General features: G+C 38.8%; 1 protein-coding gene across 1 annotated transcript in view; it reads right to left on the bottom strand.

The window, feature by feature from the left end:
• LOC122793970 (sodium- and chloride-dependent transporter XTRP3-like) overlaps positions 1-13781 on the bottom strand; it is a 438952-nt gene that overhangs the window by 351827 nt on the left and 73344 nt on the right. Inside the window, exon 2 of the mRNA XM_044062027.1 lies at positions 12092-12232. Coding sequence (XP_043917962.1) covers positions 12092-12232 — 141 coding nt within the window. The remainder of the gene's footprint in view (positions 1-12091; positions 12233-13781) is intronic.

Raw genomic sequence — 13781 nt, 5'->3', positions numbered from 1 at the left:
TGTTGAATCTGTCTGGCAGTTGGATTAGAAGATTAAAGAGCTGTTACTTAGCTGTTTCATGTGGTCCAGTGTTGCAAGGTTTGATTCCCTCGGCCTTCATTGCCTAACTGTGTGACTGAGTAAGTGTCTTAACCAAACACCATTCCCAGGCTTAATAAAAAAATAAAATAAATTGACTCCAAAAAAAGAATGGCCTTTCTTCCCAAAGACAATGCGCTGTCTTAGCGATGGTGTTTTAGGAATTTACCAGTGCTGCCCTTCATCAGATGAGAGTTACACGGGTGGAGAGCACATTTGTGTACCAATCCAGGTTTTCCTTTCTTCTCTGCTGTTCTGCACAATCTGTCTAGACAAATTTGTCCAACTTCACTTGGGGAGCGGTATTAATGGGAGTACAAATGTAAGCCACTTGATGGCTCAAGGACACACAGAAGCACATCAGTGTCAAGGAAATGCCAGCAATGATCCACACCTTGAAAGTCCTTCAGTACCTATGGATTCCTGATCCTTTGCAGTGGTTACAGACAACACCACAGTGATGTGGTGCCTCAATAAACAAGGTGGTACAAGGGCATACCCTCTGTACCACATGGCAAATATGGCCTGGGAGTTGGCTTTACACTATTCTCTGACTCTTCAAGCATCATGTATCCCATCAAAGCAAAACATCATGGCAGACAGACAGAGTAAACAAATCCTAGGCAGACCCACAGGAATGTCAACTCAAGGCAGTGGTGTTCAAGGATTTAACCCAGATGTTCTTCGTCTTCCATTGCTGCAGGACTGTGCCAGCAATGCCCTCGCAAAGAAGGCAAATCAAAGCCAAAAAAAGTCCTCCCTTACAAAGCATAAGACAGTTTTACAGTTTTACAGTTACTTCACATACCTATATTGCCTAGGATTTTGAGCTGAGGGCCCAGGATTTTATTCTAAGAGACTTTTTTAGGGAAAGAAGGGAACACGTTGAGACTTTTTGGATTATCTCTCAAACACGTTTTTGGACATTCCCAAGTTCAAATGTTGGGCGTAGATACAAATTTACCTCTGCTGCTGGATCAAAAGAAACTGGATGGTAACTTTCTTTTCAATTAAGCTAAAGTGTACCTAATGTAAGGCGAGAAGTTGCATCTGCATTATCAGTTTTCGAGCTGGAAATTCTCATTATCAGTTCATTGCATTGCCCTTTTACTATTCTCTGGCAGAGAGTATTCACAAAGACTTCAGGCTTCATGCTTGCTTCATCCTTACTTGGGAAATAAATCTATCCTTACTTGGAGAAAATTGCCTGATTCGAAAGCAAGAAAAGGAAGACCCTTCTACAGCATCATGAATATATGTTATAGCAGTGGTAGAAATAAAAGTCAGTCTGTGAACGAAGTAAAGTCCAGTCTAAGACATGTTCAAGTGATGTGTACTGTGTAAGTGATGGCCTTTTTAGCAGCCCAACAATAACAAACAAAAACAAACAAAAAAAACTGTCTAACTACATCCTCATCCGTGCTCTCTGCAGGACAGTCCTTCAAGCATTAGGTTCATGGCATCTTTCATTCTGGTGCTTGGCATCTTGTCCCAATGCCCAATAGCTACAATGGTATCTCAAAAATGCTCAAAAATGGACACACACAGCACTTTGCACTCTGTCATTAATCAAATAATGGTCATCATTCATTTTTTTTTTGTGGTGGTTCAGGAATGTCACCTAAACACAAGGGACTCTCTGACCCCGCCAGAGGAGGCAAGTCAGATTCTAACGACAGATGCCTCGGACATGCTTTGGGGAGCTCATCTAAATGGAAAGTGGATACAAGACGGGGAATGCCCTGAATAGATCTGTTTGCCTCATTTCAAAAGAGACAGCTGGAAAAATTCTGTTCCAGACATCCCTGCAGCCATGCTTGAAAGACAGATGTACTCTAATTTCCTTGGACAGGTATGGTGCTGTATGTGTTTCCACCCTTTCCACTGATCCAAAAGGTACTTTTGAAGTTACAGAAAGAAATGGCAAAAATCATTGTGGTGAAACCCCCCCCCCCCTTTCCCCTTTCCATTGACCCGGGCAATCTTGATTCTCCCTTCTAATGGTATTGGCTAAGTTTAGTTACCACAGACTTCCTCACACTCTGGATTTACTCACACAGTCTCACTGGTGACGGATGCACTCCAGTTTGGATTAAATCTTGACTCCAGTTATGCACTTGTTTCATGCAGGTATTAAAGGAGGCCAGAAAACCTACCACTAGAAAATCTTATGTTTACAAATTGATGAGGTTTTCTAAGTGATGTCTAAATGGGAATAGAATTTCAGTTAAGTTACTATCCCTCTGGTCTTGAAATATTTATACGAACTACTTCAGGATGGCTTATCATATGCATCCATTAAGGTGTATTTAGCAGCCATTTCTGCTTGTCTGCCAATGGATCCCCCTCTTCTTCTTTCCTTTTGTTAAAACACATCATGAAAGGAGTATTGAATATAAGACCCCCCCTTACAAGTAAATTCCTCCTTCGTGGGATCTTAGCTGTGTTCTGGACAAACTGACCTTACCACCTTTTGAACCTGCCACTCAGGCTGATCTGAAGTTCTTAACATGGAAAATCATTTTGCCAATTGCTCTGACATCTGCAAGGTGAGTCTCTCAGCTGCAAGGTCTCATGGTATAGCAACCTTATCTGATTTTCCACAGGGATAGGGTTGTGTTATATTCATGCTGAAAGTGGTCTCAGAATTAACCCTCAATCAGTCTATAAACCTCCCTGTGTTCTTTCCAGAACCTAAGAATAATGGAGAAAAGATACTTCATACCTTGGATGTTACATCAGCAGCTCAGGCACTACCTTGACAGAACAAAACCCTTTAGGAAGGTTGAACGATTTTTATTTCCTACACAATGGTATTGTTTTTGTTAGACCCACCATGTCAAGGAGAATCTAGGCAAGGTAAAGGTGCGTTCCACCAGGGCCTTTTCCTCTTTAGTGGCATATTGGAAAGGAATGGACCTAGATGTATTCTAGAAGCAGTAATTTGGTCCTCTGTCCATACCTCTATGAAGCACTAGAAGCTGGATGCCTTTTCTAAATCCAGAGCAGTCTTCACTAGAACCATTCTCCAGGGACTCCTGGATCCTTATCCTTCCTCCTCCCAGGTTGGGTAAGATTTGGGAATCTACCCATATGCCAGCAAGGCATTGTGTTTGTTGAACATGGTATAGTTGCATAAGTCCTACCTACTGTATATGTAACAGTAGATGTTCATAGAACATACTGCCTTACTAGCAGTACCCAATTACCATCCCCCCTTTCTTGTATGTACATAGTTTGGGGTTGGAGTTGCCACTGAATTATGTTCAGTGGCCTTTTTTTTTTTTTTGGTGTGTGTGTGGGGGGGGTTGGCTTGGAAAAGTAGGTGTTTGCAAGCTTCCATTTTCATCGTCTCATCCTTCTGGTCAATAGAAAACTGAAATGGTTCTGTTTGTAGGTCTAAAAGGCAGTCCCTATATTCTCAGGTGATTGGTCCATCACACCCACATATAACCAGGGGAAGAGCTCTGAGCTTTGGTAGACTGCACGTAGGAAAATAACTAATAAATAAATAAATAAATAAATAATGGAGAAGGTTAACTAGGAAAAAAGAAACTTGACTAATATACATAATGATAAACAAAATATACTAAACAAAAGGGCACTACTTTGATATGTAATATCCAGACTGCAAGGAATAATAACATTGTTCAACCACAAAGCATTCAGACTACAGAAACTGACATCATTGTTTCAACAGAAGGTAGAAAAATAGGCAAGGGACAGACTAAAAGGAATAAATCGAAATGGAACTTAAAAGGATTAAAGAACATTATTGTAAGAAAAAAGAGATGAAGGACTGGGGTTGATAACATGGTTTAAACTATGAGAGTACAAAGACAGCTAAATGAGAGTTGTATGCTTGCAAATGATGTAGGTGGTGAAAACAATGAGATTAATATGAATAAGAGTGGTGAAGATTATCCATTTGTAACAATAGAAAGAGTAGACATTGCTGAATTAGAGGTAGAGGATTCTTCTGATCAGGTTGGAAATGATGTATTAGTAATTGGAGGTTCAATTATTAAAGAAACTGATGCTCACATATTTAGAGAGGATAATGACCATCAGATATTGCTACGTCTTCAAGAAGCAAAAATACAGGATATGAGGAGGGCCTTAGGATGCCTAAATGTAAGGAGCTGTTCTTAATTAAGTTGGATCAAATTGATCTCATTTTTAAAGACTCACTAACTGTTAGTAGGGTGCTTACAACCCTCTTAGATAACATAGCTTGTGGATTTCCAATATAGTTGCAAACAGATCAACAGCTTGACTTCAGCTCTCCCAGTTTGAAAACACAGACTGAGAAATTGCAGCCAGAGATAATGTCAGTTTGAGTAAAATTCATTTACTAGTTAGTAAGTATATTGCCTGGATGCCTAAAAGAAGAAACTAACAGAACCTGAAAAAATCAACTAGAAAAGGTGAAGAGAAAACACCGACTGGGAAGAATCCTGCAGCTGTTTATGACATGGGTTCTAGTAATCTAGAGGAAAAATAAGTTAAATGTGCTCAGAGCTGATTAAAATAAACAAAACACTGAAAGACTATATCAAGTCAAATAACAACAGGTTGGAAAAATGGAAGAAGCTTTAAACAGATATTCAGATGAGCTGATAAAACTGCAAAAATCAGAGGATGAAACAAAGAAAAGGCTGACTGAGTATGTGAATGCTCAATGCCTCCCACAGCAATTACCAGTTGGAAAAATTCTGCTCAAGGACCTATCATCCACAGGCCTGAAAAGTGGATGCACTATCTTTCAGTTGGACAGCATTGACAGTCTATGCCTTCCCGCCTCTACCTCTACTGACCAAAGTCCTATTAAAAATCAGAGCAGAGAGGCCACAAATGATTCTCATTGCTCCAGACTGGCCATGACAGCATTGGTATCCTCTCCTAAAGAACCTGTCTCACTCACCACCTTGGATCCTACCTCAAGTTCCTCTTCTGTTGTCCCAGCACAACTACAAGATCCTTCACAGCCAGCTCAGAACTCTAAATCTAGCTGCATGGAAAATACCTTAATTTGCCAACAGACTCTCCTCTCCAAGGAGGTACAGGATGTCATCTTGGAGGCCAGGAGACCCTCTACTAGAAAAACCTACTCTGCCAAATGGAAACGATTTTGTTCCTGGAATCAATCAAAGGGCCAGAATCCTTGGGTAATAAATATACCTCAGATTTTACAGTACCTGGCTGAGATGTTAAACAGTGGCCTTTCCTTCTCTTCCATCAAGATCCATGCTTCAGCACAATACAATACGGATCCTCCTTTATTCTTACATCATCTATTAAGGCAGTTCCTCAGAGGGGCAAAAAATATAAAACCCCCACGGAAACCACCAGCTCCAGCTTGGGACCTCAACTTCGTATTGGAGAAGCTGACACTGCCTCCTTTTGAGCCGGCCTCTTCAGCAGAGCTACAATACTTGTCGTGGAAAACAGCTTTGCTTCTGGCTATTACCTCAGCATGCAGGGTTTCAGAGCTACAGGCCCTCATGGCTGTGCAACCATTCATCATTTTCCATCAGGACAGGGTTTCCTTACGAACCAACCCTACCTTTATGCCAAAGGTAGTATCCAGTGTGGCTTTGAATCAGACTATTCATTTACCTACCTTTTATTCAAATCCCCAGAACAAAGGGGAGAGGCTACTCCACTCCTTGGACATTCACAGGCAACTTTGTTATTACTTGGACAGAACAAAGTCATTCAGGAAATCTGAGCAGCTCTTTGTGTCCTATGCTACAGGTGCTCAAGGAAAGGCTATTTCCAAACAGACTATTTCAAAATGGATAGCCCACTGCATACGCTTTTGTTATTCATTTCATGGAAAATCAGTGCCTGTATACATCAGATCCCACTCCACCAGGGCTACAGCTACCTCAGCAGCTTTCCTCAGGGGGGTCCCTACCAAGGACATTTTGGAAGCAGCTACTTGGAGTTCAGTGCACTCTTTCACCAAGCACTACCACCTTCCACTATACTCAAAATCTAGAGCGGGCTTTGCCACCGCAGTCCTGCAGGGCATTCTAGCCCCTCCTAATTCCGCTTAGTACCAGCCACCCTTACTTAGCTTTGGGATTCTACCCAAGTGTGATGATTGCAGCTGTATGCACGATGAACATGGTACAGTTTTGTACCTACCATAAATGTAGATGTTCGAGTGCTCATACAGCTGCAGTCCAGGTTACCCTCCCTCCATCCCCTCTTAGGACAGGGCTTATGACAAACACCTTTAACATACAACCTATTTAGGGTATTCCTATATGGTGTATTTGCTTGCAACTACTGTTTTGATTTATCTACTTATGTATGTTTGCATAACATCATGTATTGCCTTCTTTTTTGGGGGCGCCTGATATCTGGGGCGAGAAGGACTGGGCAGGATGGCGTCGGCTGCCTTTTTTGTGCCCCTGCCGCACTGATGCTGGGGAGGAGGCAATGACGGCCGGTGCTGGGCCTGGACTTTGGAGTTTGGCCGGACAAGGACCCGCCTGATGGCAGGATGGCCCAGGTGTGATGACTGCATCTGTATGAGCACTCAAACATCTACATTTATGGTAGGTGCAAAACTGTACTTTACCAATTAAACTGAAAGGTCATTGTACTAGGGCATTAGCCACCTCCGTAGCCTTTCAGTCTAGGTTGCCCATGGATTCTATCTGTGTAGCTGCCACGTGGGCAAACCCTCATAACTTTATTTCTCATTACAAGGTGGATATGGTCTCCTGGAACAGAGCTGACTTTGGTTCCACTGGTCTGAAGAGTCTGTTCCACTGAGCCACCCAGGGTGTTAGGTGCTAGGGACGCTGTCCCAAACAGCAAGAATGAAGGCGAGATAGACAACTTAACATTAAGAAGTTATGTACCTACCATAATGTTCCTGGTTGGGAGGGTGGCCTAATGGTTAAGGTGTTTGCCTTACAAGCACAAGGTGCAGGGTTTGAGTCTCACAAGGAATAATTGGCTAAGCTTAAAATGGCTCGCAAGGGCAGTTAGCTTAGTACTAACCTATGAAGCTATAAGAAGAAATGTTTCAAAAATGCTAGAATTAGAGGACAGAGCAAATAGAGAAAACCTGAAATTTTCTACTATACCAGAGAAACTAGAAGAAACAGACTGTATTCACTTTGTGAAGGCAGAAATAAGCAACTGGACTGGTATTCCATAGCAGGAACTGTTAATTCAAAGGGCACACCAAGTGTATGCTCCAAATATGACCATGAGAAAGCACCCAATACCTTTATACCAATAAATATGCAAACTTACCAGCAGGAAAAAATTGATCCTGACAAAACTGTGGCAAATGGGCAATGTAATAAAAGTTGAAGACAGTAGAGTTTTGTGGAAAATATTTATTCACTGTACACCAGGCAGAAGAGAAACACATTTATTCTAGTAATCAGGGAATGCTGAGAGGCAGCTGTGGGATTCAAGCTATTGTATCCATCTGTATTCAGAATATTTTTTCCTGGAGAATCAATGCCATTTTTGATGCAGAACAGGATAAGGAGGAATGCAAATGTTTGTCAAACAGAAAATAAGCCATCTAACAAAAGAGGACTCTGCACCACATTCTTCAGATAATAAGGCACACAGAGATTTTGCCAGTGAAACCTTTACCACTGTTCCAAAGGAAAATGCTTGAGAGACAGAGATAAGCTCAGGAGTGTACCAGACGACTTAGGGACACCATGGTATTGAACCAGAATCTGGAGTTGGGAGATGGAGATGAACAGGAAGAAGACCGGCAACATGGAAATTAGTGAATAAATGTAAGACTGCAAAGCATCAATCACATTTGTAAAATACAACTGTATAAGAAAAAGTGGAAAGAGTGGACTTGTGTTGACTTTATTAAACATGTGGGCAACTGAAAGCATTTGCCTCACTTTATGTTATTAATGTTCGGAAGGATTCTGATGGGAAGGGAGGAGGAAGGTAAAAGGTAACTGTAAGTAAAACGATTTATTTTCTTTTAACAGTATTTCTATGAAACTTTTCACAGTATAAATTGCATATTTTATACTAAATTATTTTATTTGTTCCTGTATATAATAAAGCTATTAAACAGATGTCTTTTTTCTTCCTCTTCTCTTTCTTTCTTCTTTTTTGGTATTAAGAAAAGCTAGATAAAAGCCCATTTAAGTTAATACATTGTAATATTTGGTTGTTGCAGTGGGAGAGGGGATGTAAAAGTACACTGATCATAATATATGTAGAGCTAAGATGTTTTCTCTTACTTTTGCATAGGTGAAAGGATTAAGGCCCTTGGCTTAATCAAGTAACAGATTTTAAGTGAAAACAACTAAATATGAGAACAGCAAATATAATGAAACATCTTTCTTTAATAATAAATGCTTCAGGTTGTCTTTAGGCTACAACATAGTACTACATCTTTCTTTTTTATGCTACTTTTCCATGGAGATAAGCTGATAACAGGGCAACAAAACACAGAACAGTGGTTTCTTCAAGGCTAAAAGTTGATGATTTCTGAAAGTATGTAATTAGTTTTCAGATCTGGGGGAGGAGGAATAAAGATAAAAAAAGAACAGACACCAATTAGTGTAAGTAGAAGCACATGCAAAAACTTGCATCTTAGTATGGATAACCCCAGTTTCAGTCTGACTATGGCTTGTGTCAGCAGTTGTCTATTTGGCACAAATATTCCTATTAAAAGGGTTAAACCTCATTATCTGAAGGTGTACATAGTTACGTGTTTGTATTATGTTAATAGGTTCTTCAGGTGTGTTTGTTTTTTGTTTGATTTTTTTTTTATTAAAACAAAAAGTCATAAAATATCTCACAGGTTCCAATGGTGATGATAAGAAAAAAATGTATAAAGAATTAAGCTGCCAACACATTAATGGGTGCATGTATCACAAATGTTGGAATTAGACATAAAAAAGCTGCCATATATAATAGTTGGGAATAATTATGTCTTACCATAATAGTGACACTTTCCAAACTATCTTGGAATGTGAATGGTCTCACAGGTATAAACAAAAAGGAAAGAATGCTTAATTAAAAGAAATCCAGAGTTCAAATAGCAAAGCTATGGGATACACATTTGAAAGAACTCAGCATGTGAATTTGAAAAAGAAAGAATTTCAAGATGGATATTCTACAGAATGTCTGGGACAAAGGAAAAGAGGAGTACTTATATTAATTGCTAGAGGAGCTCAAGTAGTGATAGAAGAGGAAAAAAATAATGATGACACATTTGTAATAGTAAAGGGGCTACTGGCATGGGATGATAATTACATTGGCATGTATTTATATTCCACCTAAAACTGCAATTTCTGAGCTTAAAAAATGAGAGAAATAATCAGTTTTCAACAAGGAATATTACTTATAGGTGGGGACTAGAATTTGATTTGCAACAACGAGGATGTATCTGGGGGGGTCTAGAAGAGGAAATATAAAAAATAGGTAGATTTATGAAGAAATTTCTGAAAATATTTGGTATGAAAGATGTGAATTCAGTAGCAGGAACTTGGAGAGAATTTACTTATTATTCCCCAAGGTACAATAATCAGGCTAGAGTTGATAGAAATTATATTTCACAGGAACATCCATTTAACTGAGAACTTTGATACACATCCAATAACTATCGTGTACCAATAATTACTAAGATAAAAATGCAGGATAATGAAGTAAAGATGAGACACTGGTGTTTCACTATCTATTTGTTAAAAAGAGATTAATTTAACAAATAGGTAATGGAAATTATCCAGGTGTTATTTGGGAAGACAGAAAATACTTCATAAGTTAAAGCTAATGACTGGATAAAATGAAAGTGGACATTAAAAATAGGGTAGAAATAAAAGAGAAAGAGATCTGGTTAAGAAGTAATCAGAATTATTTAGAGGGGCTGACAAAGTTTAAAGTACTACAAAATAATGGAAATCTTGCAGAACTGGAGGAGGAGTCACTGCAGAGTGCTAAAGAGAAAATAAGGGAATACCTGGATAATATGCATACATTTAGAAAGGTTGCTGTTAAGCAACTCTTTTTTGATAATAACTCCAAAGTACAAAAACTTTTGGCACAACGACTTAGGCAACAGAAAGTAGAAAGGGTTGTTTATAAACTTAGGAGGCCTACAACAAGAAAAATAACAAGAGCTCCTGTAGAAGTATTAAAGGTATTTCAGAAATTTTATGAAAATTTGTATAAAGAACAGACGTTGGGAGATCAAGAAAAAGCACAAATGGAAATGTTTATAGAAAGCTTAAATATGCCACTGTTACAGGAGGTAGATGAGGCTCAACAACTAACAATTAAGAAAGGAGGAGATGACATAAAAATGGTGATGTATAATCAATTTACAAGAAAGTCTCCAGAAATAGATGGTATGCCAGTGGAAGTTTGGAAGTTAGAAGGGAAGAAAATAACAATGATCTGGAAGATATTGTTTAATAGTATTTTAAATGAGGAAGGCACCAACATCCTGGTGAAAAAAGCTGTGGTGGCTATAATACCTAAAGACAGTAAAGACCCATTTGATCTGGCTTCATAAACGTCCATTTCAATTCAAATCATTATTATAAAGTTAATATGTCTATAATGGCAAAAAAGAATGGCAAAGGTGATGCCAAAATTGATAGATATGGACCAATGTGGTTTTGTGGAGGGGAAGCAAATATTTTATAAAATTTATAGAACATTTGAGGGAAGCAAAACGTAAGAAAATATTGATGTTATTGGTGGGTCATGATGTAGAGAAAACATTTAACAGAGTAAGCTGGGATTTTATGAGTAGGGCAATGGAAGCATTTGCATGTCCTGATAAAATTTTAAGGTTAATTAGAAGGATATATGATGGATCAGAGGCAAATCACAGTAGGAGGGATCCTTTTGGATAAGTTCTGTTTGAACAGAGAAACCAGACAGGGGTATCCTCTTTCCCCTTTGTTATTTGTGTTATATTTAAAATCACTGGCAAAGTAAATAAGAGACTCAGAAATTGAAGGATAGAATTGGTGCAGTAGTCAAGAAAAGTTGGCTTTATTTGCAGATTATATTATTTTATACCTGATAAAAACCATAAAGGGAAATGTCAGTGTTGTGAGCATTCTGAGGCAGTCTTGAGTCTTTTCAGGATACAAAATTAATAAAGATAAAACAAAGGCAATAACTGTAAACTATGTGTCCACACACAAATTGGTTCAGCAATACCCATATTTATGGGGACATGATAAAATGAAATATTTAAGAGTATGGATTAAAAAGGATTCTGTTGTGGTAGAAAAGGATATGTGGGAAGAAACTAAACAACAGATAATACAAAAACTTTGAAATTGGATGCTCTGTTTTATGAACAGGGACAGCAAGATACAAGCAGTGAAAATGTTTTTAGTCCCTTTCGTTTTATACTCAGATCAGGCATGTTTTAATCAACCAGAGGAAAAGTTGTAGATAGCAATTAATAAAGAGTTGAAGGATTTTATCTGGGAGGGGAAGAGGGCAAGAGTCAAGTGGGATAAATTTTCCTTCCAGTAGAACAAGGTGGTTTCAGATTACCTGATTTGAAGGGGTACTTCAGAGCTACACAGTTAAGGTTCCTATACATAATACAAGCAAAAAGCTAGAATTCAGAGTGGAAAGGGATGCTGAAGATATGGAGGGGGCTCGATAAACAAAGAGAGGCTGGGATTTCAGATACAAATCCTTAAGGAGAATAACAATAACCATGCAGAATATTATATTCATAAAGTAGCAGAAAGTATTGTAAGAACTAATCCAGCACAAGGATGAGAATAGGCAAGGGGTGGTGGAATTTACTGAAAAAAACTGGCAAAGGAACCTTAATATGCTGCCATGAAGTGGCAGTCCCATTTTTAAGTGGGCATTACCTGCACATTAGCACCCTGCTGGAGAATGCCCATTCTCCAATCAGAGTAGCGATGTAGAGGCCACTCATTCTCTTAATACATTTTATTTGCTATGCATACTACAGTGATGTTTCAGACAGTGAAATATAGCATGCATGGATACTCACCAACCCCAATAAGATAAGGACTCACAATTTTCCAGGAACCCACACTTCCCTTCCTCATCTGTTGACCCACTGCTAATTCAAGGTAAAGCAAAGGCATGCCTTCTAAAATCAGCATAATCAGGTATGGTATTAAAAAGCTCCCTGCAAAGAAAAAAAAAACATCATAAGTTAAATAATACATCAGATAGCATAATTGTTAAACTGATAAACATGCAAGTTGCATCCAGTTTTTAAAAAATTAATTTTATAGCATTAGGTGAGAGAAGTACTCAAGCACCATACCAAGAGGTTAATTCTCTCAAATGCGTGCAGTATCACCTCTCAACTATACAGAATTTTGCAGAATGCTCAGACGTTTGCCCCAAATTTTGGTGTGTTCGTCGTAAAATTTGTAATTTTCTAGCAAATCATTAAGGATTGAAGTTATGAATGACAGACATTTGAGTTTCAGACTTCATATCTCTCAGAAAATGTAAAATCTGTTATTCTAGCAAGTGTATGTTTAGAAAAGCAGTATTTAAAATCTGTCCCTCATTCACGGCATTTGTCCACCAATATTTTTGGCTTTGTCCAGAATTCTTGTACTGTCAAGTGGAAAGGTATGCATGCACTATTTTCATTGGACATGTTTGAAGGTTTCTATACCAATGTGTGTACATCTAGTAAGCTAATATAATATAAACAGCTTTTGTTAAAACATTGTATTTCCATTGTTTGTAACCTAGTAGTCCTACTACTGTCCATAACAATACAGGCACTTCATGTATTTTACAGTTTAACTACGAATTTAATAATCTGCAACCATGTTCAGTCTCAACACTTTGAAAAGGCAGTAACAGAAACAGAACTATATAAATAAACATGAAATCACTGGAAAGTAAAACATTAGTTCAGTATAAAATGACCCTAATGCTAAATATTTAAAGGACTGCTTGCAGAAGGTCAAATATTTTGCAATAGGTCAGCTACAGACAAGATCCATCAGAAGCTTAAATAGCCATCTCAGCTACAGCTATTATGAAGCCACTTTATATGTAAAAATGGCAGCTCCTGGGATTCAGAAAGGCTTACTGTGAGGGGAAGCTTTAAGATGTTTGTTTTTCCACTCATGGTAAGCTTTTGTGATTCTTAGATTGCCCTACCACTGGTTTCCCCATTGGATGAGGCCTCAGCATGGAGGGTGGTCCTGCTGGTTGAGGCGAATGCTAATGAAGCATTCTGAGGGAGCAGTTAATGTTAATTAGCCATATGCTCTCCACTAGAAATGCCTTCAGCTCCCAATATACCCTGCTAGGCTGCATAATTCTCCACTGTTGGAGGAAAAAGGGAACACTCAAAAGATGGTTCTTGCCAATTCATTCATACAGAAGCAGCTGTAGTGCAGGTCAATTCAGTAAAACTGGATGCATGTGTGTGTGTGTGTGTGTGTGTGTGTGTGTGTGTGTGTGTGTGTGTGTGTGTGTGTGTAGGTGGGTGTGTGAGTGTGTTTGTGTGTGTTGGGGGTGCCTTTGTCCATGCCATGCATTGGCTACCAGGGAAAATGTTACCATAATCAGATCTGACAGTGCTAATGTTAAATGATGGTCATTTAGAGATATGCTAATGAAAATGAGGTGTTTCTCACTGTGGCCAAAGCTGTCTCTAAATCACGTATTCTCATTGCTGCATAAGTTGACCTACCTGCTAAAGG

The sequence above is a fragment of the Protopterus annectens genome, chromosome 2.part1 (assembly GCF_019279795.1).
Source record: "Protopterus annectens isolate FY-2018-M chromosome 2.part1, PAN1.0, whole genome shotgun sequence".
Classification (NCBI taxonomy): Eukaryota; Metazoa; Chordata; order Ceratodontiformes; family Protopteridae; genus Protopterus; species Protopterus annectens.
The sequence above is the reverse complement of the archived record's forward strand: the minus strand, read 5'-3'. Positions and strand labels throughout refer to the sequence as shown.